This window comes from Mirounga leonina, unplaced genomic scaffold (genome assembly GCF_011800145.1).
Source record: "Mirounga leonina isolate KUSES-001 unplaced genomic scaffold, KU_Mleo_1.0 Mir_101595, whole genome shotgun sequence".
NCBI lineage: Eukaryota > Metazoa > Chordata > Mammalia > Carnivora > Phocidae > Mirounga > Mirounga leonina.
The window spans coordinates 14,934,481-14,961,902 of record NW_023270158.1 but is presented as its reverse complement, the minus strand read 5'-3'; the positions used below and the strand labels follow the sequence as shown (position 1 = coordinate 14,961,902).

Below are 27,422 nucleotides of genomic sequence, written 5' to 3'. Positions count from 1 at the left end.
AACAGTGTTGGCAAACTCAGCCAGGAGCCAAGCTTTGAATTGGTCCAGCCCCCTTGGGATTCCCTAGGATGGAGCAGTTGGCCTGGGCAGTGCCCCCGGGGCTCACCCATTCATTTCCTGAGTCAGTGGCTATGATAGATCAATTAGTAACACAATAACAATAAAAAATGATTGTGAAGCCCTGCTCTACAGCCTTCTAGTTGGCTCTCCAAGAGTGGAAACAGAAGGAACCTAATTTTTGCGAATTCCAATGATATAAGAAACACCCAATTGTTAGCTGGGATGCAACAGGAAGTTGCTCAAATAAGAGAGCTAAAAGCCCTCAGCAGAAGGGAGGACAAGGGACAAAAGCAGGGAAGGAATGCGTTTTGCTTTGCAAGGAGACACCCAACATCAGATGTTTCACCTGATAATGCCTTGCCAGGTGTCTCACTTGATGGCCCCTTATGTGAGCCAGTCTGAGCCAGACTGGAGCTGAGGATGTGGGCAGAAGCCCCCCTAAGCTGACCTGAAGTTAACTTTAGCTCATTATAATACTAAGGTCTCCCCCTATGGGCAGTTTTTTGCCATTTTTTGAACTTTGAACATACGCTATATGCACTATCATGTTGACATGCTAGGTGTGCACAAGTGAACCAAAAAGTGCCTATGGAAGCCTCCCACCCCCGCCCCCTAATACACTGAATAAAAGCTTTCTGTACTAACTCCACCAGGAGACAGTGCTTTGAGAGCGATCTCCCTGTCTCCTCACTTGTAACAAGTAATAAAAAGTTGTTTGCATTAGACATTTCCTTGGGTTGTGTTCAATTTGATGAACCCCAAGTAGCAAACCCCTTAAGTTTGGTAACACAAACACACCGGTTTTAATCTTGGAGGATTTTCAAGATGAAAATACCTGTCTTTCTGCCAGTAACTGGTGGCAATTTTGCCCCCTGGGGATGTTTGGCAATATTTGGAAACATTTTTGGTTGTCAGAACCAGGGAAGGTACTATTGGCATCTAATGGGTAGAGACTGGGAATGCTGCTAAGCATTCTACAATGCATATGACAGCCCCCCCACAACAAAGAATTGATGAAGGATAGTTGGAAGGCAGGCAGGCAGGGCAAGGGGCCCCTACCCTAAGAGGAAATCACCCTTAAAAGGACTTTACACCACCCAGGAAAGAGCCCTCCACTCTTTCCCATGTGATAGATAGGTGACAACAACCTGATTGGATGACAGGTGCAGGGAGGGTTAATTAGATTAAAACAGCCTGCTCACAAGCCCATAAAAACCCCTAGACTTAGAAACTCCGATGGCAGCCCTCTTGGGTCCCCTCCCTCCTGGGGAGCTTTGTACTAACACTTTGCTATTGCCCAATAAGCCTTGCTGTGCAGCCCACCACTCTGTCTGGTCTACCTCTTCAAAATGTCAATAGTGGTGAGATTAAGAAACCCTGCTGCAGACAAAGTTTATATTACTCAGAATACATTTAATCATCCCATTCATCACATTTACAAAGTGGGTTACGTATGCTGAGTAATACAACACAGAAGTACAAGTTAAAGATCTTTATCAAGAAATTAACATTTAGTTGGAAAACAAGTGAAAAATTCAATAAGACAAATAAAGGACTTCCATTGAGATGCCCACGTATATACTTAAATACTAAGAGCTTTGGCCCACATGATTAGTTCAACATGAATGATAAAAGGTTTTATCCTTCGTGGTCCCAATACCCGCTTTGTCCAGGATCATCTCGTTGATATTTACTAATTGAGGAAAAAGTTAATCATCCTCAAACAGTGGTCCTTTTCTTTCCTAACAAAGACACTGCCTGGATAGTCTAGTTCACACTGAAGCAAACTGAATGACCAAAATGACTAAAAGGCAAAGCTATGCTGATCAGGAAAAACTGGGATCAAGAGACTTTTGAAAAGACATTCCAGGTCTGAGGCAAAAATAAGTTGAATTTAACCTCACTTACATCATATATTTTATGTCTAAGGAAATAGCTCAAAAGGTTGGCTCTCGGCTTCCGGCGGCAGGGTCTGGAGAAGGGGCGGCAGGCGCCATGTCCGGCCGTGAAGGTGGCAAGAAGAAGCCCCTGAAGCAGCCCAAGAAGCAGGCCAAGGAGATGGACGAGGAAGATAAGGCATTCAAGCAGAAACAGAAAGAGGAGCAGAGAAACTCGAGGAGCTAAAATCGAAGGCCGCGGGGAAGGGCCCCCTGGCCACAGGTGGAATTAAGAAATCTGGCAAAAAGTAAGCTGTTCCTTGTGCCCGAGGCAATGATGATCCTTAATTCCATTCCTGTTTAAACATCTGGATTCCCTGTCATAGCGTCTGTTGCTACCTATAGCTGGAATGAAGTGTTGTCTTAGATCCTGTTGTACATTTAAGAATAAACTTTTGTAAAAAAAAAAACAAAAAACGTTAGCTCTAATGCCAGTAATTTTGGTGGCAATCGAATAACCTTGTTGAAATGTCCGTATCAAGAGACTCAAAGGTATAAAATTACTAGTATTGGACAATTTGTGCTCCTGGCATAATAGCCACCAAGTGTATTTTTTGTTTTGGCATTAGTTATCAAGAAGAAAAAAAAGAAAGAATTGAGGTCAGCTGTTTAGATGTCTTACACAACTGAAGAGCAGAGAAGCAAGAAAAATGTTACAGGCTAGAAAAAATTTTGACTGCAAAATGTCAGATCTTATCCAAGGAGAGAATTTGTTAAACTTGATGGCTCTGATTTGGAGATGCTGTAGCAACATAACTAAAGTTCCTTAATATTTGGGAATTGCACAGGCAATGAAGGGGAGCAGAATATATACCCCAAAACATGCTTTTTTTGGCATACAGATTATTTTAGGTTGATTATTATTATTTTTTAAAAGCATTTATTTTTTAAATTTTTTTTGAGATTTTATTTATTTATTTGAGAGTGAGAGCGAGCGAGAATATTAGTGGGGAGGAGAGGGAGAAGCAGGCTCCCCACAAGCAGGACCCTGGGATCATGACCTGAGCCACAGACCCTTAACCAAATGAGCTGCCCGGGCACCCCAGAGGCTGATTATTTTTTTAAAAAGATTTTATTTATTTATTTGAGAGAGAGAGAGCATGAGAGGGGGGAGGGTCAGAGGGAGAAGCAGACTCCCTGCTGAGCAGGGAGCCTGATGCGGGATTCGATCCTGTGACTCCAGGATCATGACCTGAGCGGAAGGCAGTTGCTTAACTAAGCAAGCCACCCAGGCTCCCCAAGGCTGATTATTTTTAAGAAACTGCAGACACAGGAGGAATTTTTGAAAACTGAGAAGTTACCCTTTTGTTAAAGATATTTACATTTATAGGGGGACTATCCATTTGTAAGGGTGTCTCCCTTTCTTAACCTGGAAGAGCCCTGGACTCAAACTCTCTAAAAACTCTTCTCTTATCAATGGAGAAAGCAACGACTTAAATCTGCGTAACAACCACACCCTTGATTACTGTGTTTCTCTTGGAAATCTCCCATAACTGGCTCTCCCACCCCCAGCATTTTCTTTTGTCTGTAGCTGGAGATGGTATTTAAGGTGGTAGCTTAGGCCATTTCAGGCAGTTACTGTTTTTCTGGGTATCTCCCTTGCATAAGGGGGTATACAAGTTATTAAACTTGTTTGTTTTTTTCCTGTTAATCTGGTTTGTTATTACAGGGAGGTCTCAGCCAAGAACCTAGAAGGGTAAAGGGAAAATTTTTTTTTCCTCCCCAGAGCAATAACTCAAAAAAAGTGACTCTTTAGTGAATGCCTATTCAGTTTTTAATGAGTCATTGTCTTTCAAGGGAGATGCCACCACATAGGTAGGAGGTTTTGATATCTGGGCAAAGTTTGGCTTTTCCATATTTTGAAGTCAGTGATCAAAGATGTCAGATGTTGAGCCCTCAGAGAGGCTTAAACAGTTCTGTGATCTCACTGTATCTCTCAGTAAATAAATACACTAGGTAAATACTAACTAGGATAGGGGCATATACTCCAAAAATGATTCATTACAAAAAGGGATAAGGAGTCCACTGGGTCTAAATTCATCCAGCTTTAAAACAGTGCATCCTAAATGATGTACATGTTAATTACATTACTAAAGATATTCTGGGGACTAGGGAGTTTATTGAGCAAGTCTAATTTCTATTGATTACATTCTTTGGAGAGAGAAAGTGTGTGTGTGTGCAAGAAATAAAATGGGTTTGAGAGGGAATGGAGAAAACCTAGATGTTTATCATTATTAACTAGTGCTGGTCTCTGAGATAGATACTTTGCTAGTTCCCAAACTACTTCATGATGAATGGATTGCCATATTATTGTAATCAATATATCTAAACATAACCATTCAGAACAGGATTGTTAATGAACTTTCCCTTAATGTGACAGTTTCAAAGCTAAACATTTCCTAGAAGCACAATTCTATATTAGGAATGCTTAATATCAATGCAATTTAAAGAGTAGATGGTGGCATTTCAAATTATATTGGTTTTATTTCCTGTTCATTTAATTTTATGAGTGCCAGACACATAGTAGGTTCTTAATGATTATCATTAAATGCAAGAATAAATGTATGAAGCTCTCCTTTAGGACAGCACATTCTAACTAAAGTAAATCTATTATAAGGTAAAATATGGACTCAATGGAGCTGGAGCTAAAGCTGGCCATTTTAATACAAGATAAATTAGACTTAAAATGAGATTCGCAGGAATTTTTAATAGAACACATTATTATCACATCCTAAATTACCCAGAATATCATGTAGTTGGAGCAGAGAAATCATGTAATGGCTGCTAACATTTAGTGGGTGATAAATATGTGTCAGACATTGCGACACATATTGACACTAATTTAGTTTATTTAATCTTCATAACTATTCTATATGGTAGGTACTATTATTATTCCCATTTTATAGAAGAGAAATTTGAGGGTCATAGAGATTAGGTGGTTTGCCCAAGAGAGTGGGGCTGGACACTTGGTTCCTGAACCTGTTTTGAAAATATAGGCAGGACTGTAGTTGGTATTAGTTGTATTATTAACTTAGCTCCACGTTCTGTTTTGTTCCCTACTCAATTATGTTTTATGCACCTCTTAACCTCATGCACAAGCAATCATTCACTTTGCCTTTTTTTATCCCTACTCTTTGATTGTGGAAACCTAATGGGGAATGGATGGTAACATTTGTTTTGAGATATCTGATCATACCAGGTCCCAAATAGAGCTTCACTGTCTGGAAGAATGCTGTCACAAGGCTCAACAGGGCAAGGTAGTTTGGGGAATGATCCTGGCCTTCTTGATCGGCTGTCCTTCTGATAATAAAGTTTTCTTCACTTCAAAATCAGTGTCTCAGACATCTGCTTACTGCACATTGGGTGCACAGACTAGTTTAAATTTGGTAACAATAACACATTCAGTACACAGAGAATTGGGTTTTGAATACATAGCATTGCTAGAGTCCACACCCCTAACCATTAAGCTGCTTTGCTCCATACAGTAAACATGTGTACACTGGGAGGCCATCCAGAGTGAGAGACTGGACAAAACACACAGTGAAGAAGAAATTTAGGACTGCCTGATGGGTGCAAGAGTGGTTAGGCCTGAGGCTAGAGCACACTGCTGGCTGGGTATTGATCTGAAGACAAGGGAAAACATAAAAAAAGGAGGGAACAGGAAACGTCAGGATTTTGGAGGGAAACTGAAGGTGAAGGTCAGTGTTGGATACATGTCAAGTCAGGCAGCAGCGATGAGAAACCTAAGCAAAAGCATTTGGGTAAAGGATTCAGAGACTGAAACATGAAATTCAATCACATATGGGCAACAGCGGGAACGAGAAATAACACAGAAGTGAATGTGTTAGCTCTGTGCTTTGGTTCTTTTCCAAGCAAGCTTGTCAGGCCAGGGACTAGAGTGAGGACTATAAAGCCCCATGGCCCTTGCCCATTCATTCTTCAGCTCTCATTCATTGCATAATCTAGTTCTCTGTAGAGTATGTGAAATACATCTGTGTTGCATATATGACATGATCTTAACTGTCCAAGTACCTTCCCTGGCTGCAGGAACCAACAATTTTGAACATTCTCATATAAACCTTTTCTTTTCTTCTTTTTTTAAAGACTTCATTTCTTTTTAAGTAATCTCCATACCAAACATGGGGCTTGAACCCACAGCCCCAAGATCTTTGATCGAGAGTCGCACACTCCACCTACTGAGCCAGCCATAGAAACTTTTTTTATGATCAATTTCCTAGGAAATTTTCAGCCAGTGTTTGTGGAAGTAGGTTGGTTGTTTTTTTTGTTTTTTAAGATAAAGCCTGGTCCAAAATCTAGCCTAGTTTGATCCTAGCTGAATTATTTACTGTAGTATCCTCTTAGCATTAAGGAAGACTCATTTAATACATGTGAGTGATATCTCAAAGAATCCATAAGAAGGGGAGCAGGTTTTGCCATCCCAAAATATGCCACTTGGGCATGAGGGTTATTTTGAGCTAAAGGCCATCAAGACACAGCAAACTCAAGAAAAGACTTTTACCTCTCCCTTCACTACCTAAATGAATTTAGGTAGGGGCCCTGGCCCAGAAAGAAATCTATTACTTGAGATAACTCTGCATCTGAAAGTCCTGACTATATGGTAGAGCAAACAACTAATTACCAAACATGGGCTCTTCTTACTGTCCTGTGAATGACCCGCCTCCCCTTTGAAACCCCAGGTCCCTGTGCCATTCCTTAGCTCTGGACAGCACATAAGCCTCAACTGCCTGACCTGTCCTTGAATCTCGTATCTCTGGGGCTCCTGTATGTATGAAATTAAATGTTTTTCTCCTGTTAATCTGTCTTATGTCAATTTAATTATTAGACCAGCCGAAGAACCCAGAAAGGAAGAAAGGAAAGATTTTCTACCCTAACACATACCACCCATTGGAGGGCTCGGACATCATTTTTATTACACCAACAGTATGAGCAAAAGGTAACGGTGGAGGAAAAAGTGCTTAAGTAAGTGCTTAACTTGCACAAAGGTGTATCCTGGCAAGTCTACTCGTCGAAGAACTGATAATTGTGGTCTGCAAGGTCTGTATGCATCAAATACTTTAACACAGGTCTTTCAGGAGGTTTTAAAAATGAAAGACTTTGAAGGCCTGTAAGATAAGGGATTTATGAATAAATGGCAGAAAAATATGATTAGATGTGACATCTCCCAGTTCCTTCTCTGAGCTTTACTCTTCTGAGTGATAGAGCTGTTCATCTGATAATTACATAATTGCTAACATGACAATAACTTGACTCTTTCAGGAACTCTATGATCAAAGACCATAACTATAAGCCTACCATGTGCTGTGCCTTGACCTTCTCAACCATGCAGGCCTGGGGAGCTTGCAGTTATGCCACCTGTTAACCCAAGTCCTTTCTTTTTCCCTAAGATGATTGGGATAGACCATTCCCCAGGATTATAAGCTTCTCAAGGGCAGGAGATTGCATGCCTTGTTGCTTTTGTGAGTTGATGACTCACTCATTTCCTGAAGCTCCCTTGGAAGGAAGGCACACACTGACTTTAAAAGGGACTTTTGGAGTACATGACCTTGAAGAACACTTTTTGGCTTCTTAATGCTTTTATTTTACTAAAAACAAAATGCTCTCTCAGTAGAAATACATATTTAAAAACCATTGTGGATTTAAGCATTAATGACTGCTCCAACACTGGCCACAATTTTCTTCTTCATGTTTATGGAATTCGACAGTACTGGGAAAGTTTTTCAAACAATTTCCTTTATTCTTCAATCATTTATTTTTGTAGTACTGGAGGCTTCTGTAGCTATGGGCAACTTAACCTTAGGCCATGCATACTAAAAATAGCCTGGGGGTGTTTGACCCTTCCTGGCTGTGTGCCTATCTGTAAGAACAGAGTTTAGTAGTTTATCCTCCTTAGATACAATTCATTTTCCTTCTTTTCTCTTTATGATGGTATAGGGGCCAAGGGCAGGCCACCCCAAGACAGGCCACTTTGTCATGAAGATTATTCTGAGCTGAAGGCAACTGAGACCCTATGGGCTCAAGAGAAACTTTTGCCCTTCCCTTAACTACATATAAGACTCGAAATTGAGGGTCTTATCCAGAATAAGGGTTATTAGCAGAGTGGCAGGGTAAACATCTAATTACCAAACATCTGTTCTTATCATCTTGTGAATTACATTCTTTGCCTCTAAAGAGCCAGACCCCTACCCCCTTCTCCTTAGTTCAGGATGACATATATGCCTCATTTTGCCTGACTGTCTTTGGAATTTCCATGTCTGTGTGGATTCCCCACATGGACACTATTAAATTTGATTTTCTCCTGTTAATCTGTCTCATGTCAATTTGATTCTTAACTCAGGTAGAAAGACCCTTAAGGGGACAGGAATTCTTGCTCCCTGCAAGCAATACTTAACTGTTACTCCTCCCTGTCCTAAAAAGAAATAAGTGTTGTCCAAGTGAACAGATTTTTATATGTGCCCTGTATCTTCTCCGCACTCTTTCCCTTCTTGAGAAATAATTCAGACTCTTTAATTAGAGCATATTCAAAAGAGTGACCAGGATGGTGGAAGTACTCTATCCTCAGAAAGGAAGAAGGAATAAAAGAAGCTAGGCAAGTTGAATCTAGGGAAATAAAGACTCAGAAAGACCATGGTGATGGTCAACAAACTTTTGATGGGCGGTTTTGGGAAACAGAGATTAAAAGTGTAGAACTGGGGTCAAGGGGTAGACAGTGAAACAGGGATGCTTTCTAACAGTTAGGTTTTTCCAGAGATAGAACTAGCTTCCTTGAGAGGGAATATGATCCAGTGTAAGGATCACTTAGGAACACGTTATGGAAGGGTTCAATTACACAGCATTAAGTTGCTTCCAACCCTGGCAAGCTATTTCTGTCCTTTCATAATATTTCTATTCTCAATTCCTTCATTGACTATATATGTTAAGCTACAGAAAGAAACAATCATTGCTACCTGTCCTTACTTTTCCCCTTCCCAAAGGTAGACTATTTTAATATTGTAGTCTCCTGACAACAGAGGTGTCTGTTTTAATAGCTTTCAGTAGCATTATTCAAAGGGAATCTATTGCCCAATAAAGTGGGGGGGGGGGGGCAGTCTTCAATGTTCTCTTTCTTTTTCAAACTCAAAGCGTCTAGGATTAAACATGTGCTTTGAAATTGAAATCATTATAAATTTGCTGAGTAAGAGAACACCAAATATACTTGTTCCCAAAGCTGGAAAGTTTTCACTTAGCATAATGTAGGTAAAAAAACACTTTTCTTTGTAATGTACATGAAAAATTTCTGCAATGAATGCATGGTTCCAAGTTCACAACTGTCTTGTTAAAAAAGAAAAACAAGCCCAAGCTGGAGTCATTTGCCTCCCCTCCGCAACAGCAAACCAAGACTTAATTACAGTTTTGACCTATCTCAGGAATGTGACCTTTTAAAAAGTCAATCTGAAATTTCCCCCATCAGCACAAGTGAGTTCATCTGCATGATAAAAAAAAACAAACAAAAAACCTGCCTTTTCGTGTCTTCCACCCCCAAACAAAGTGTCCAGGCTTGAATCCTTTCTTTTGTTAATAACTTCTTGCCCCACCCTCTTTCCCATAAAAACCTTCCATTTTGAGCAACTGCTCAGAGCTGCCTGATTCATGAGTCATTTACTAAAGCCAATTAGATTTTCAAATTTACTCAGTCGAATTTTTTTGATAGTCTCTAATTTGAAACAATTCAATATATATATTTATACATGTTTTAACCCTGTGCCTACCATGTTGGGGTTGCTGTGGAATCATTTAGTGCAGCAGATATGGTACTCAACAACAATCTATCTTCCTTGAATTATTACTAATGAATAATAATTGAATGATAGTTTGTTAATGACTAATTAATAAATCACTGTTAATCTTGGGAAGATACTACACATGTAAAAGTTATCCAAGGCAGAAAAAACTGTCAAGAAGTACTGCCATGGGGAATTCCTCAGACATAATTCTTACACTAAAGGAAGAACCTTCAAATAAAGAACACAATCTCTGACTTAAAATTTCCTGTAATTTTTTATTGGTTTGTCAATTTCCAACAATAATAAATAGCATTTAACTTCCTTTCTCTTGCATACAGGCTCTGTGCCAAGCTCTTCACATTTCTTGTCTTCTTTCATCCTTAAAACACACTGAAGAGTTGCCACCATTGTTCCCCCATTGGCTAGTATCAGGAAACTGAAGCTTAGGGAAGTGAGATGCCACCCCCAAGATTTGGGGGAAAGCCCAACAAGGGATCCATATTTTACTCTAGAGCCTGAGCTAGTCACGCATGCACCATGTTATCCACCGTGATGGCCCTAACGCTATTGTGCTTATTTTGTTTAGGGTAAACTGATGTAGAAAAACACAACTTTTTTTTGGTTCCCAGTTCCTTCCCATCCATTACAGGTTCATGACTACTCAAGCTTAGAAGGTGACACTCACCCCGTTTGTGAAGGAGAACGCTGGCATGCCGACGTCCATTTCCATTTTCAACGTAACAGGAGTAATTTCCCAAGTCACCTTCTTCTACAGAGTCCACAATTAATGAGATGGAAACTTCCTGTTCCCCGAGATGCTCCTTGAGAATTCTAAAATATAAACCAAAACGAAACAAAAAACCCCACACAAACACACACAGACATGAAAAAGAAAAAAAGAAATTAGATGAATCTGAATCTGAGGTGAAAATACCTACAGCATCTGTGCTTAAAATTTGGCTATGGATTGGTGCTATCTTAATTAAATTATATCATGCCCTTTTCCTCTTCATTTCTAATGAGGAAGCTTGTTTTTGGAGATGCTAATGAAGTTGCAGTTAATTATCTCTCTCAGCAGGACAATCACACTGTCATAATAAAGAGATGAGAAAGACCTTGAAGAAAAGTTTACAAACTGCTTTCCCTTTAAGGAATATGATATAGTAAAGGTGAGAGAGAAGAAATCCTAATGTCTTAAGCTGGGAGACTAATTATATAGATCAGGTTAGTTTTTTGTTCTTTTTTTTTTTTTAAGGAAAAATAGAAAATTTCGGAGCAATTTTGACATTTCAGTTGAAAGCTCCAGCCCATTTTTTTTTAATGATACAAATCAAGTGTCTATTTTAAAAGAAATATGAAATTATAAACCCATAGACTAAATATTTTGATGAAGTGTTTAATTCTGACATTAAAATGAATGGTAAACACTAACCTCACTGTCAAAGGTTTTTGTAATCTTTTAGAGCAAATGGAAAACCTCGAAGTGAGTCTCTCTTTCCCTGCTTCCCACCTCCACCCTTCCATCTGTTTGGTAACTCATGTCTGCACAATACTTCCTAATGTAGAATTAAAGAAATACACCTTTCTAGACCCTTTCTTCAGCACCCACAAAAAGAGGGGGAAAGTTAGGAAGTTTATTGTCCTCTTTTAACTTTAACATCTTAAAGTATATGGTTAAAAGATAACAGTGAGGGGCGCCTGGGTGGCTCAGTCGTTAAGTGTCTGCCTTCGGGGTCCTGAATTCGAGCCCCGCATTGGGCTCCCTGCTCCACGGGAAGCCTGCTTCTCCCTCTCCCACTCCCCCTGCTTGTGTTTCCTCTCTCACTGTGTCTCTGTCAAATAAATAAATAAAATCTTTTTTTTTTTTTTAAAGATAATAGTGAAGTTATAAATATGAAAAATGGTACAGGAACGTTTTAGTACATATTGGAGAATTGTCCATCTGGGCATTTCTGAACCCAACTGGAGTGCAATATTCTTGTGTATTTGTTGCCAGGAAGAAGATCCCAATAGAAATAACCTTATATGACAGTTTTATATGTTTTTATTTGCTATTGCAAAACTTTTTCACTTGTACCTTTGATCAGGTTTTAAAAGTCCTCACATTTAGGAAGAGGAACTTTAGCTTAAATGCTCATATATACCCAGAAGATGTGACCTTTAGATAGGAGAATGTTTACACATGATCAGCATTTTGATTCAATTACAACTTAATTATTATTTATGTGCTTGCTTACTTATACTATGATTAAAGATGAGTATCTCTGTCCAAGCATAAGTTCAGTTATAATTGAATACCTCAGTACTTAAAAGTAAATGAATAAGTTTATTTTATTTTATTTTTATTTTATTTTATTTTTTTTTTTTTAAGATTTTATTTATTATTTGACAGAGAGAGACATAGTGAGAGAGGGAACACAAGCAGGGGGAGTAGGAGAGGGAGAAGCAGGCTTCCCGCAGAGCAGGGAGCCCGATGCGGGGCTCGATCCCAGGACCCTGGGATCATGACCTGAGCCGAAGGCAGACGCTTAATGACTGAGCCACCCAGGTGCCCCTGAATAAGTTTTTTTTAAAAAGAGGTTTAAACATTATGCCCTCAAAACAGATGGTATTTTTTAATGGTTATTCTTTATCATTCCCACAATATTAATATTTAGACCTTAAAGTAGGACTAAAAAAGACAATGAAAACATTTTGTGTATCTTTATCATTCCTATCAAGTGCTTTATAGTCTACTTGATGGCTCAAACATGTAAAAACATATAAAAGGAAAAGACAGAGATTGTGTTTGGTTGAGTCCTAGTACCTTGCTAATACTTCTTGACAATTTTCTTTCTTTTTTTTCTTTTTTAAAGATTTTATTTATTTGTGACAGAGAGAGAGACAGCAAGAGAGGGAACACAAGCAGGGGGAGTGGGAGAGGGAGAAGCAGGCTTCCCGCTGAGCAGAGAGCCCGATGTGGGGCTCGATCCCAGGACCCTGGGATCATGACCCGAGCCGAAGGCAGACGCCTAACGACTGAGCCACCCAGGCGCCCCTCTTCTTGACAATTTTCTAAAAAAGAGCTCTTATAAACAAAAGGCACAATATCACATTTTCCACATTTGATGGTATTTTGGTCTGTCTCATACTCAGTTTATTGCTTAGTGAAAAACTCCTTTCTATTTCCCTTAAATTCTTTGCAAATGGCATTCATGTTTTGCAATTCCATAGTCAGTCTCTTAACAGTGTTTTGCTTCTCGGCGATTCAATGTTGAGATATTTTTATTATAATAATAACCCCCCCCAAAAAACAAGAAAAAACCCTTTATTTTCCTTTAGCTTACTTTCCGTTCACTAACACAGCAAATGTTAACTTGACTGTACAAGTTAAAAGAAAAAAAATTATTTTACCTAATGTCACTTTCCCAAACTCGATTTTCATCCAGATCTTCAATAAACTTCTCTCCTTTCATCCAGTAAATTAAAGGACTGACATCTCCACTGTACCCAAAGAAAGCTCTGCAGGTTAGATTAGCTGAGTCGCCTACAGAGAGAAGTGATGGAAATGTGTTATAAAACTACTTGTACGCTCTTCTTTTAGGCAAACTGGCAGGTAACATTTTAATCACTTCATTGATTTAATAAAACATTTACCTAAAATGTTTTTTCAGCTATTTTTAATCTCTGTCAAATTTATAGACTGTGCTTTTGACAGCTTGTTTAATGAAATAGGAGTTACTTATAAGATTTTGAAGAAGACTGGTCAGCTATTTTAGAGAAGGTTCTTCCAGTTATGCTTGCCTCATGTGTTTACGCGATTAGATTTAGGTTATGAATTACTGGGAATGATACCACAGAGGTGATGTGCCCTTCTCAAAGTATGATATCAGAGGGTACATGATGTTAGTAATTACAAGATTTCACAGGGCAGGTAGAAGATGTTTCTCAGTCCTGAATGTGGGAAATTGAAAGGAAACAAAATCTTTGGATGGGAAACAGAAGGAACTGTAAATCCAGGAGCCCCTAAAAATGTTATTAAAACATTTTCACTGTATATGGAATAATGTTCTAATTAAGGAAACCAACATATGCTCAGGTAGAAACGCACATTTTAAAAAAACAAATGAAGAACTCATGAGAATAAATATTTGGGATTTTTATTAGATGTAAAATCAATGATGCTACTGTGGAGATTAGTTTCTTTCAGCAGGCTCCTCAGGAGAGACCACTGTAATGATGAAGACAGATTGGTCGATTACTTAATAAGGTAAGTGGAGTCCCTGACTAAAAGGCAGAAGTTAATTTAATGCCTGCGAAAGTAAGGTTTATTTCTGGACAGTTAGGCCATTTTGCAAACACCTGGTTTCCCCAAGCCTTAGCCAGCATTAGAGAACTGAAATACTCCAGTACAATCTAGTTTTAGGATCCTGGTGCCTCCAAGTGGAGTCAGAAAATGGACGATGAGATGGGGAGCCGTAAGGGCCTACTCCAGCTTGGACTGGGGCAAGGAAACTCTTAGGGTATGTAGCGTGCCAAGGGCAAGCTGCCCCAAGATGGGCAACTTTGGCATACTGATTATTTTAAATAAAAATTACTTAAAAGACAGCCCATACAAGAAGGAGATTCAGACCCTCCTCTGTCTCCGTGAAAGCACAAAATGAATCTCCCATGTCAAAGGTACCCTCCCTGTACCAGAAAGTAAAGAAGACACCCTTATCATCAGAGACAGAGAATTTAGAGCTGAGAAGGCTGTAAAAACAACCCTTGTTTACTTTTTACCAATGTTTGACTGCAGCCCGAATCTGTTTAGAATTCCTAACTGAAGCTCTCAGAATTAAGTTTTCTTTGTCCTGTCAATTTCTCACAGATTTATTGCATCTTTGTCTAAAAAGCCTAAAAACTGCCTGCCTTGGTCATTTCTTTAGGAATCAATTTCATTATTGGGCCTCCATGAGTGCATAATAAAACTTTGGGTTTTTTCTCCTATAAATCTGTCTCATGCCAATTCCTAGTCCTGCAGGAAGACTTTGAGTGGTAGAGGAAGAATTTTTCCTTCCCCTCAGGTACTTTAAGAGGGGCTGAAAACTGAGCCCCAGTGACACCTTTGTTGGCATCTGAAGCAAGCAGATTTTCTCAATTTCACAAATTCTTGAGAAGATTCTAAAGGACCCGACAACTAAATGACCTTAAGGTGCAAAGAAGGAGCGTCCTAAAGACTGGAAACCTCAGAGCTAAGCTATGAGTTAATAGTGAGTATCTCCTGAAATTGTGCTTATGAGTGATTGCATGAGTATACCTACTTACAATGACATATCTGATAAAGGGTTATATCCAAAATATATAAAGAACTTATAAAACTCAGTACCCCAAAACAAATAATCCAATTAAAAAATGGGCAGAAGACATGAATAGACATTTTTTCAAAGAAGACATCCAGATGGCCAACAGACACATGAAAAGATGCTCAACATCACTCATCATCAGGGAAATACAAATCAAAACTACAATGAGATATCCCCTCACACCTGTCAGAACGGCTAAAATTAACAACACAAGAAACAAGAGTTATTGGCATGGATGTGGAGAAAGGGGAACCGTCTTGCACTGTCGTTGGGAATGCAAACTGATGCAGCCACTGTGGAAAACAGTCTGGAGGTTCCTCACAAAGTTAAAAATAGAAATACCAGCAATTGCACCACTAGGTGTTTACCCAAAGAATACAAAATACTAACTCGAAGGGATACATGCACCCCAGTGTTGCCACTGACTGATGAATGGATAAAGAATATGTAGCGCATATATATATATAAGAGTATTACTCAGCTATAAAAGAATGACATCTTGCCATTTGCAATCACATGGACGGAGTTAGAGTATTATGCTAAGCAAAATAAGTCAGTCAGAGAAACACAAGTACCATATGATTTCACTCATATGTGGAATTTAAGAAAGGAAACAAACAATCATGGGGGGAAAAAGACAGTGGTAAACCAAGAAACAGACTCTTAACTCTAGAGAACAAACTGATGGTTACCAGAGGGGAGGGAGTGGGGGGTTGGGTGAAACAGGTGATGAGGATTAAGGAGGGCACTTGTGATGAGCACCGGGTGATGTATGGGGGTGCTGAATCACTATATTGTACACCTGATACTAATATAACACTGTATTTGAACTGGAATTCAAATAAAAACTTAAAAAAAATAAATTCTATTCTCCAAGTTCTACAATAAGAACATTTTATCGGATAAAATTAATATCATTATCTTAACTATATCCATTGCGTAAAAACAATTCATGAATTCTCGCTCATCTAATATTTCTAAGATGGCATGATATAGCTTTCTCCTTTTATCTCTGTTTATGTCTGCATGTTCTCCAAGTAAGTGATTCCTCATGGATTTTGGTCCTATATACAATAGTCATCATTAGTGACAAGATATGCAAAATCCAGAAAATGTCTACAAGCTTTTACGAGGCAAAATTGAGCTCTAAGTAGGTTCCTTTATTATTATTTTTTGTATATAAATATTTTCTAAATATTTTAATATGTAATCTCCCCCTTCCTGGGAGACTATTTGCATTACAAAACAGATAAACTGAATGCCAATCTTATTGAGTGGAAATTAACTGTGGATTTCTATGGGAAGTGTCAACCCAATGTTACAAAACAATTTTAAATCTAATATTCTTTGCTTTTACCTTTTTATAAGAGGGCCAGCTTTTATGCAACTGAACTACCTGTTGCAGTGTCAAGGGAGTCATGTATTCAACAGTAAATCTCAAAATACTAGCTGGTGTGATGATTATTAACATCACATACCAACAGAATGAACACACATTACAGAGTTTTAAATTTTTATATCTCAATAATTCACATAATCTGTCTTTTAAGAGATCAAGTTTTAGTTTTTAGGTGGGAGTTAGTGACAATACCTTGGGATCACGTAAGGAATAGTCACTGCGAAGCTTGGATTATTTCCACATAATTTCTTAAAAGGTGATAGCAGTGACTATAGATCACTATGCTCTTTATCAATATGATAGGAAACCTTTCAAGGCGGAGATTAAATAGAAAGCCTGATAAGGTGGAAAACATATTTTTTACTTTTATAATTTACATGCATCAGTATGTGTGTAGGGGGAAGAGTGAGAGAGATGGAGAGAGAGAGACAGAGAGTGAGAGACAGAGAGAGGGTTAGGTTGGGGAGTTGTCAGCTGCCTCTCAATGTAATCAGGATAGAAAGTCAACTTGAGCAGAGCTCTGTTCTATGAAGAGATTTTTGAGTGGTTTCTCTCAATTATACCTACTTGTGTGGCTGCACAAAAGGAGACCATGCCCCTTCTTAAGCACAGGCATGCTAGCAGGAAAAGACAGCAGAAACCCAGTGGAGTCAGTCCTGAGAGAAGTGCCAGGTAAAGTCTGGCTCACACCTGAGCTACCCAAGTGCCTAAGTGTTGGGGAGGAAAGCTGTGTCTACCCAGTAAGTACTGGCTAATCACATGAGTGTCAGGGAACTGTGACTTTGGACCCCAAGTGTGTATTACCTGTGTTTGAAAGCAGGAATGAAGAACTATCATCCCTTACTGTCAGGTCAAAGAAGAACTGAGAGGTGATGGAAATTCCTGGGGCAGGGTGGGACCTGGGTAGAGAGGATGCGCTTCCACCCAATAAGGGCAGATGGAAATTAATAAGGGCAGATAAGAAAATTAGGAAAACAGAATGGGGAGATTTTATTTAGGGAATTAGGCAGTTAGGAAATAGGAATTAAGAAATTCAAAATGATATGACTGTGTTTATACCTTGGGCTGATGAAGCAGGACATGTCAGTTACATAACAGGTTTTTAGCATCTGAGTTCTAGGAGCAGTCCATCCATGACTCATTTCACATTCTCATGCTTTTTAACGTTATATTCTTTGCTTTAAATTTTTCTCATTTCCATTTCTTCCAAAAAAATGACTTGGCTTTTCTAAAGAAATAGTCATTCTGTCTTTTCTCCTCCCACAGCCCTCCGACATATCTGTATTTTATCATAATATATTCCTTACAATATATGGTTTGTTTGCATGCCTAACCCAGCAACTAGAGTATTTATTCCCCAGAGGCAGAAATTATATGTGTATTTACCTTTGTATATTACTAGGACCCATTACAGTGGCTTGAATGTGTTAGGAACTCAATAAATACTTTCAAAAATAACCTGCTTATTATCTCTTGTACTTGCATTTTCCCTTGGTTCCTTTTTTTCAAAGCTTCATTAATTAAAGGTTACATGTCTACAGCCTATCTCAACAGGCCAAGTCTGTCTCGTAAACTAGCTTTCAACATTGCAAATGCAGAGTCTCATTCAGATGTTATTTCACTTGTAGGCTGGAGCCGGTTCATACCAGCTTATAGGAGTCAATTACTACAGTTTTCAGAAATTCTGTAAGCAGGTTGTTAAACACAGTCATTATTAAAAAGCAAATTATAGAGACTTACAATGAACTATACTGTATTTTTTTTAAAAGATTTTATTTATTTATTTGAGAGAGAGAGAATGAGAGACAGAGAGCACGAGAGGGAAGAGGGCAGAGGGAGAAGCAGACCCCCTGCTGAGCAGGGAGCCCGATGTGGGACTCGATCCTGGGACTCCAGGATCATGACCTGAGCCGAAGGCAGTCGCTTAACCAACTGAGCACCCAGGCGCCCTATACTGTATTTTTTAAAAAGATTTTATTTATTTGAGAGAGAGAGAAAGAGAGAGAGAGAGAGCGTGATCAGGGGGAGGAACAGACTCCCTGCTGAGCAGGGACCTGGCTTGGCTTGATCCCAGGACACTGAGATCATGACCTGAGCTGAAGGCAGATGCTTAACTGTGCCACTCAGGTGCCCCCTAATTATACTGTATTAAAAACAAAGGTGCCCCCTACTTACACTGTATTAAAAACAAAGGTATTAGACATTCAAAACTCAAAAATTCCTAATTATTTTTCCTACATTATTCATCTATAGTAACTGTATGGCAGAAATACTCTCTAACAGTTTGCCACTGCACATCTTTTCCCAGCTGCACATTTAGTGAGATTATGCTGGCAGCTTGCTATCAGCCATGATGGGAGTTTTTACCCCATAAGTTGCCAAATGCTACAAATCAACCTATGATTTATTATTTTGTTATCTGTCTATACTTAAGACAACATGTAGAAAATGTTAATAATGTAGATTAAACTTCCAAGTGTCATGTCTACAGCTGTTAGATTGGTAAAAGCACAAACACAAAAATTCCTCTAATATCCAAAATCTATAATTTGATTCAGCAAAAAAAGTTGTTTACATCATTGATGAATAAAGTTCTGACATATGTCTCCAATGTCTCACTCTTATTTGCCAATGTAAATTAAAGTATCAAAACCACTTAGATGTCAGAATTATACTTGGAGAACCAATTGTTAAACATTTATCAGCACACCACTCCCTTTAAAACTGTTCTCTCAGAGGGGTGCCTGGGTGGCTCAGTTGGTTAAGCATCCGACTCTTGGTTTTGGCTCAGGTCATGATCTCAGGGTCATGATCTCAGGGTCGTGAGATTGAGTCCCACACTGGGCTCCTCTCTCAGTAGTCTGCTCAAGATTCTTTACCTATCTGCTTGCTCTCTCTCTCTCTCTCTTTCTCAAGTAAGTAAATAAATAAATAAAATCTTAAACTATTCTCTCAAAGAAACTGCATGCATATTTTAATAGCTACATTGAGATATAATTCACATAATCAATTTATCCATGTAAATGGTTTTTAGTATATTTACAGAACCAGCAGCACAATCAACTCTAGGATACTTTCATCACTCCAAAAAGAAATCCTGAATCAATTAGTCACTAGTCATTTCACCCCAATCGTCCCCAGCCTTTGACAACCACTAATCTACTTCTCTATGGACTTGCCTATTTTGGACATCTTGTCTAAATGGAATCACACAGTATGTAGCCTTTTGTGTCTGGCTTCTTTTGCTTAGCTTAATGTTTTCAAGGTTCATCCATGTTACAGCATATATCAGTACTTCATTCTTCTTTGTGGCTAAATAATATTCCATTGTATGGATATACTATATTTTGTTTATCCATTCATCAGTTGATGGACACTTGAGTTCTCTTTGGCTGTAATGAATAAAGATGCTTTGAACACTCCTGTACAAATTTTTGTGTGAACGTAAATGGTATCATTTCTCTTGAGTGGAATCTAGAAGTAGAATTTCTATCTAAAAGTGGAATTGCTGGGTCATAAAATAATTCTACGTTTAAATCTTTGAGGAATTGCCAACCTGGATTTCCAAAGTGGCTATACCATTGTACATTCTCACCAGCAATGCATGAGGGTTTCAATTTTCCCACATGCTCACCAAAACTTGTTATCTGTCTTTTTGATTACAGCCTTTCTAGCGAGTGTGAAGTATTGTGTCTTTATGGTTCTTACCATTCATATTAAACAAAAGTTTATTATATGAAAAGTTTCTTATTACGCATCATTATTTTATTAATAACCAAAGTTGTTCAAAATTATAAAAACAATATCAGAATAAAAGGGCTTTTATGAGACCACAGAATGTAATTGTCACCATCATACCTAAAATGCTTATTTCCCCACTGTTGTGTTGTAGATCCTCTGATGGGTTTATCGTTTTAGCTGAGAATTTATACAATCAGAAGAAATTATCAAAGGCTTACAGTCTTTAAGTAAAACCAAGAAAAGTTACTTCCAAATGTTTGAAAGTAGACAAATTTTAAACAAGAGATTAATATAAAGGGGACCCACAGGATCATCTCCTTTAAATTCAATACAAGGACACCTATCGGCATCATTTTTATACGATAATTTCTTTGTAGTTTTGCCAAAGTAATAAGACATGAAACAATAGTAAGATGCTTTAAAAGGATGATAAAAGTATTACTTGAAGATATTATAATTGCATACTTAACCAATTCAGAAGGACTTTTTTTTTCTAAAGGTTTTATTTATTTATTTGACAGAGAGAGACACAGTGAGAGAGGGAACACAAGCAGGGGGAGTCGGAGAGGGAGAAGGAGGCTTCCCGCGGAGCAGGGAGCCCGATGCGGGGCTTGATCCCAGGACTCCGGGATCATGACCTGAGCCAAAGGCAGACACCCAACGACTGAGCCACCCAGGCGCTCCTCAGAAGGACTTACATTTTTACTTTCTTGGAAGAGTTCTTTCTTTCAAATGTCCAAATATAAAAAATATCTCTCACCAGCAAAGTTTTAAAATTTGGCCTTTTGATATAACAGACTTTTGTATTTGTATTACAAAATGTAAACATCTATACACTTTGAGTTATTCTAGATGCAGTCTGAGTTATTTTATTTTATTTTTATTTATTTTATTATTATTTTTAAAGATTTTATTTATTTATTCATGAGAGACAGAGCGAGAGAGGCAGAGGGAGAAGCAGGCTCCCAAGGAGCAGAGAGCCCGATGCGGGACTTGATCCCAGGACCCTGGGATCATGACCTGAGCCGAAGGCAGACGCTTAACCATCTGAGCCACCCAGGCAGCCAGTCTGAGTTATTTTAAACAGAATCATATAAAAAACATGTCAATATCATGTCAAAAATATGACTCATCATCCCTATAGAACAAATGGAGTGCATGTGGTAATGTTTAGTGAGGGGGCTATCCATCCTCTCGATAAATTTGGACAGAACTTTATATCCAGAAGAAAAAAATACACTTAAGAAGAAACTCAAGAGCCAGAATATGCAAAATAAAAACAACAGAGAATGCAGGTTTAAAGAGCATTAATTCTAAAATCATTAAAAGCTTATGAAATTTTAAAATGAGACAAAGTCTGCCTAATATGAAATTGTAGGATGATCTAATTCAGTGTATTGGGACCCTGTGGCAATAAACAGTTGAAGAAAGCAATACAGGAGAAAAAAGTTTTCGTTACAGGATAAATTTGGAAGTCTGACACATTTGAGTTTTTTTTTAAGTAGATGATTTGTAAGAAATTAATGTACTTTTATTTTAGCTAGTTAATGTGATTTTAAATTATTTTTTCTTTTATCTTATTCTCTAGGAGTTACTGATTTTTATAATGCTTTTGTCAGCCTTAAGAAGAAAACCCTATGCTTAGCTATGGTCTATGATATCTAAAAATGAATATCATACATAATTTCCATAGTAATGAAATAGAAAATAATAAAAATCTGATTTACATGAGCAATAAACAAATAAATTACAATGAGAAATGGTTGTGAATAAATGAACCACAAAATCATATCAAGTCAGATTAAAGTTTTATGAATATATATATACATAAAATTTGCAAATTCTTGGTTGGAAAAACTGAGTATTTTTAAAGTCCGTGTTAGATTTAATGTTACTGCTAATAAAAATCTAGTAAGTTGTAGAATTCAACAAAATGATTCTATATTCATTTATAAATTTAAGTAGATAGCCATTGTCTATAACTATCCTTAAAAGAAAGCATAATGATAGTAGCAGGGTACAGCATGTGGATGGTCCAAACAAAGAGCAAAATGTATTGATTTATTTTTATTATTATTTTTTTATTCTTATGTTAATCCCCATACATTACATCATTAGTTTTAGATGAAGTGTTCCATGATTCATTGTTTGTGCATAACACCCAGTGCTCCATGCAGAATGTGCCCTCCTCAATACCCACCACCAGGCTAACCCATCCTCCCACCCCCCTCCCCTCTAGAACCCTCAGTTTGTTTTTCAGAGTCCATCGTCTCTCATGGTTCATCAAAATGTATTGATTTTTGTATATTCTTTTAAAAATAAAAATTGGATACATTTAAGGTGTATAACATGTATAACATGATATATATACACACATATACACACATATAGTGAAATGATTACTATAGTCCGGCTAATTAACATATCATCTCCTCACAGTTACTTTTTTATTTTTTGTGGCGAGAGCACCTGGAATCTATTTTCCTAGCAAATGTCCAGCATTCAGTATAGTATTTTTAACTATAGTCATCATACTGTACATTAAATCTCTAGACTTGTTCATCTTAAATAATGGTAACTTTGTATCCTTTGAGCACCTCCCCACCCCTGGTAACCACTGTTCTGCTCTTTCCTTTTATGTACATGGCTTTTTTGGATTCCACATATCAGTGAGATAATGCAGTTTTCTTCTTTCTGTATCTAGTTTATTTTACTTAGCATAATGTTTTCCAGGTTGATCCATGTGGTTGCAAATGCCAGGATCTCCTTTTTTTTTTTTTTTAAAGATTTTATTTATTTATTTGTGTGAGAGAGAATGAGAGAGAGCACATGAGAGGGGGGAGGGTCAGAGGGAGAAGCAGACTCCCTGCCGAGCAGGGAGCCCGATGTGGGACTCGATCCAGGGACTCCGGGATCATGACCTGAGCCGAAGGCAGTCGCTTAACCAACTGAGCCACCCAAGCACCTGCCAGGATCTCCTTTTTTAAGGCTGAATAAATTCTACCTCATATATATATACTCTCACAATTACTTAATCCATTCATCCATCAATGGGCACTTAGGTTGTTTCCACATCTTGGCTATTGTGAATGGTTAATAGGTACATGAAAAGGTACTCAACATCACTAATCATCAGGGAAATGCAAATCAAAACCACAATGAGGTATTACCCCACAGCTTTTAGGATGGCATTATATGATAACAAATGTTGACATATATAAAAGATAACAAATGTTGACAAGGATGGGGATAAAAGGGAACCCTTTTACGCTGTTGGTGGGAATGTAAATTGGTACAGCCTTTATGGAAGAACAGTATGGATTCTCCTTAAAAAATCAAAAACAGAATTATAATCCAGCAATCCCTCTTCTGGGTATATTCCCAAAGGAAATAAAATCACTACCTGGAAGAGATATCTGTACTCCCTGGTTTATTGCAAAATGTACGTTAAAACAACAATAAAAGTAACAAGATTTTGTCCCTCTGGCAGACACATAGCTCTTTGGAATGAATTGTAATGCTCAGAAATGGTACCGGACTTAATGACGGGCAATGAGTTATCAGGATTGAATTATGATCTGGAAACAAAAATTAATTTCAAGATACAACAAAAAATTGGGATTTATTAAATAGTTAAATATTACTGTAAAACAAATAAAAAGGAGAAAACTTATTATTTTATAAATCTGTGGAGGAAAAATAATTTCTTAGAATCAGTCTAGAAATTACAAGCAAGTTCAAGATTGACCTATTTGAATATATAATTAGTAAAATTTCAGTAGAATAGAAAATAATAGAAAATTAAGAAAACAGAGAATGATTATAAATTTTTCTTTATTGTGTTTGCTATCTAACGTGTGACTGAGTATGTTTTCAATTAAAAACAAAAAATAATATAGAGCCTTTAACAGTACCTACAAAGGTCATTAATAGATTACTATTCCAGATACTCAACTTGAAACCAGAAAGCCAGATTTTGATGGAAACTAGAGGAAAGGTTATTATATGGAATTTATTCAGCCTTAAGAAAGGAGATCCTGTCATTTGCAACCACATGGATCAGCCTGGAAAACATTAACCTTATCTATTTTTGTAAATTTCCACTAAGTTTCATACCAAGTTTTATGTTATACTCCCAGATCTTCTACAATATCATTTCACTTAGACAAATATGGCTCCAGATTTTACATTTTTTTTTATTACTTTAGTTAAGCCAGTGAGTTTCAAACTTATTGCCAAAAATCTTACCCCCCCCCACCTGCCCCCCACACCAGATTTTGACTCCACAACTGTGGAGGGTTATAGGGATTTTCATTTTTAACAAGCACTCCCAGGTGATTGTCTTCCAAGTGGTTACAGTTAACTGGAAAAATTTCTTTTTACCTTGGACTTTGTTAAGTGGAATTGGGGCTCAGGAAAGCAACAAGATTGAAAAACATTTAGGCAGGGCCCTCAAGCAGGAAGAAAGGACAGGGAGGCTAGGGAAGAGGATAGGTAGGTTCATAATAATGACAGTGGTGGGTAGAGAGGTAGCTGGTGTAGACAAAAAGGAAGTACAACTGGGTCACTGATGACTGGATCCAAGGTACAGAAATACATTCTCTTTCCTGAGGAATGTAGGAAAAAAATTGTGTTTCAGTGGAAAACTACTCATTTATTAACTGCACACCTTTCTGAGTTATCAGATTCCAGCTCTTTACTGCCTTTTTTTTTTTAAATTTTATTATGTTAGTCACCATACATCATTAGTTTTTGATGTAGTGGTCCACGATCCATTGTTTTCGTATAATGCCCAGTGCTCCATGCAATACGTGCCCTCCTTAATACCCATCACCGGGCTAACCCAACCCCCCACACCCCTCCCCTCTAAAACCCTGTTTGTTTCTCAGAGTCCATAGTCTCTCATGGTTCATCTCTCCCTCTGATTTCCCTCCCTTCATTTTTCCCTTCTTTCTCCTAATGTCCTCCATGCTATTCCTTATGTTCCACAAATAAGTGAAACCATATGATAATTGACTTTCTCTGCTTGACTTAGTTCACTTAGCATAATCTTCTCCAGTCCCATCCATGCTGATGTAAAAGTTGGGTATTCATCCTTTCTGATGGCTGAGTAATATTCCATTGTATATATGGACCACATCTTCTTTATCCATTCATCGGTTGAAGGGCATCTCGGCTCTTCCCACAGTTTGGCTATTGCAGACATTGCTGCTATGAACATTGGGGTGCATATGGCCCTTTTTCTCACTACATCTGTGTCTTTGGGGTAAATACCCAGGAGTGCAATTGCTGGGTCATAGGGTAGCTGTATTTTTAAATTTTTGAGGAACCTCCACACTGTTTTCCAAAGTGGCTGTACCAACTTGCATTCCCACCAACAGTGTAAGAGAGTTCCCCTTTCTCCACAACCTCTCCAACATTTGTTCTTTCCCTGTCCATTTTTGCCATTCTAACTGGTGTAACATGGTATCTCAATGTGGTTTTGATTTGGATTTCCCTGATGGCTAATGATGATGAACATTTTTTCATGTGTCTGTTAGCCATTTGTATGTCTTCTTCAGAGAAGTGTCTTTTCATACCTTCTGCCCATTTTTTGACTTGATTATTTGTTTTTTGGGTGTTGAGTTTGAGAAGTTCTTTATAGATCTTGGATACCAGCCCTTTATCTGTAGTTTCATCTGCAAATATCTTCTCCCTTTCTGTGGGTTGCCTCTTTGTTTTGTTGACTGTTTCTTTACTGCCTTTGAACTGTTTTTCGACTCTGTAAATTGTTGGTAACTGATATGATTTGACTTCATTTTCCCTCTGCTCTCCTTCCCACCCCCAAACCAGGGAAAAATCAATTTTTTTCTCTACTTGGAATTCATCTCAACATTCCTTTATTCTGCATATATCTGTTGTTCTGACTTTACCTTTGAACTGGTCGTAACATCTGCCTGGCGTCTTCTTCATATAATATGAACAGAATTTCTCTAACATGTATGAAAGTCATGATTATATATATTTCTGAAAGTTATCTGTCAACAGGAATACAATACATTGCTTATCACTGCCATTAAAATAATGACACATGATATATATATATATATATATATATACACATTATATATCTTTGACATTTGTTTGATTACTGAAGGATTTTATGAACATTCTCCTTATCCTTTTTTCCAATATAAGAATCAGCAATGTAAATTTATCTTTACTCTAAGTTCAGAGTATTTCACTTATTATCAATAGAAACTCCATCTTTTCTGTCTTTTGGTCTCTAATTTGCTGTAACATGAAATTTCTGATAATCTCTTCCTAGCATGTGATTCAGAGGGTCAAGCACCACAGCTCTTCCTTTTCCTCTTCCATTTAGATATTGAAAAAAACACCTTCAGTCTCATCTCTGATACCCAAGGGATAGAGCTAATACTATTTACTACACTTATCCAGAAATACAGGAAATTATCATCAGAATTTCCCAAGTTACAGAGAAGAGAGAGACACATTAATTTTCCTCTCAATTTTGTTTCTTTGTTTTCCTTCAAATAATAACAGAAAAATTTAAGCTATGGCCTAGGGAGCCACACACATCAAATGTATCAGTCAGCCAGGGCTGGAATTCTGAAGATAATGGTATTCTTGCTGCCTCAAGTTGATATCCGTAAAAGCTACAGTAAAATGCACTAAATGCTTCTGTTGCCTTTTTGGTAAAAAGGTGCACTATGAGCTCAATCTTACCAGGTTCAGAAGGAAGCATTCGAAAATTGTTCATAAAAAATCATTTGCTATCTAAAATGAAAACAATGCTTGTCATAGGGTAGGCTTTCAAGCAGGCCAGTGTGAAGGGGACTTAGAGGGAAAATAATACATTTTCCCTTCAACCAGTGGATTCCAATAGGCAGCAGGGACACTTCTTATTCAGGGTAACCTTCTTATTAGGTATCATTTGGCCATTTCTAATACTGCTGAGAGCAGAGACTCTCCACTAGAGGACACTCTCTAACACTGAAAAATAATAAACTCTCCTTTTTAATTAAAAGAAAATTTCTTCTCTAATTAAAAAGTATCAATATCCAGAGATCTTACTCAGAATTAGGAAATGGTGGGCATTTTGTTTTTTTTTTCTTTGCCATCTGTCAAACACCATTTATTTTCTCATTTAATCATGAACACCTCTTGATTCCAGGGAAAT

The 27,422-nt window shown here is 37.8% G+C and overlaps 1 protein-coding gene and 1 pseudogene across 1 annotated transcript in view; one reads left to right on the top strand and one right to left on the bottom strand.

Moving 5' to 3' along the window:
- The window catches only part of IL1RAPL1 (interleukin 1 receptor accessory protein like 1), a 1,375,052-nt gene that overhangs the window by 40,498 nt on the left and 1,307,132 nt on the right, over positions 1–27,422 (bottom strand). Inside the window, exons 7-8 of the mRNA XM_035001062.1 lie at positions 13,172–13,304; positions 10,464–10,609 (exon numbers count right to left, since the gene is read on the bottom strand). Coding sequence (XP_034856953.1) covers positions 10,464–10,609; positions 13,172–13,304 — 279 coding nt within the window. The remainder of the gene's footprint in view (positions 1–10,463; positions 10,610–13,171; positions 13,305–27,422) is intronic.
- On the top strand, positions 2,008–2,407 carry LOC118007883 (annotated as a pseudogene).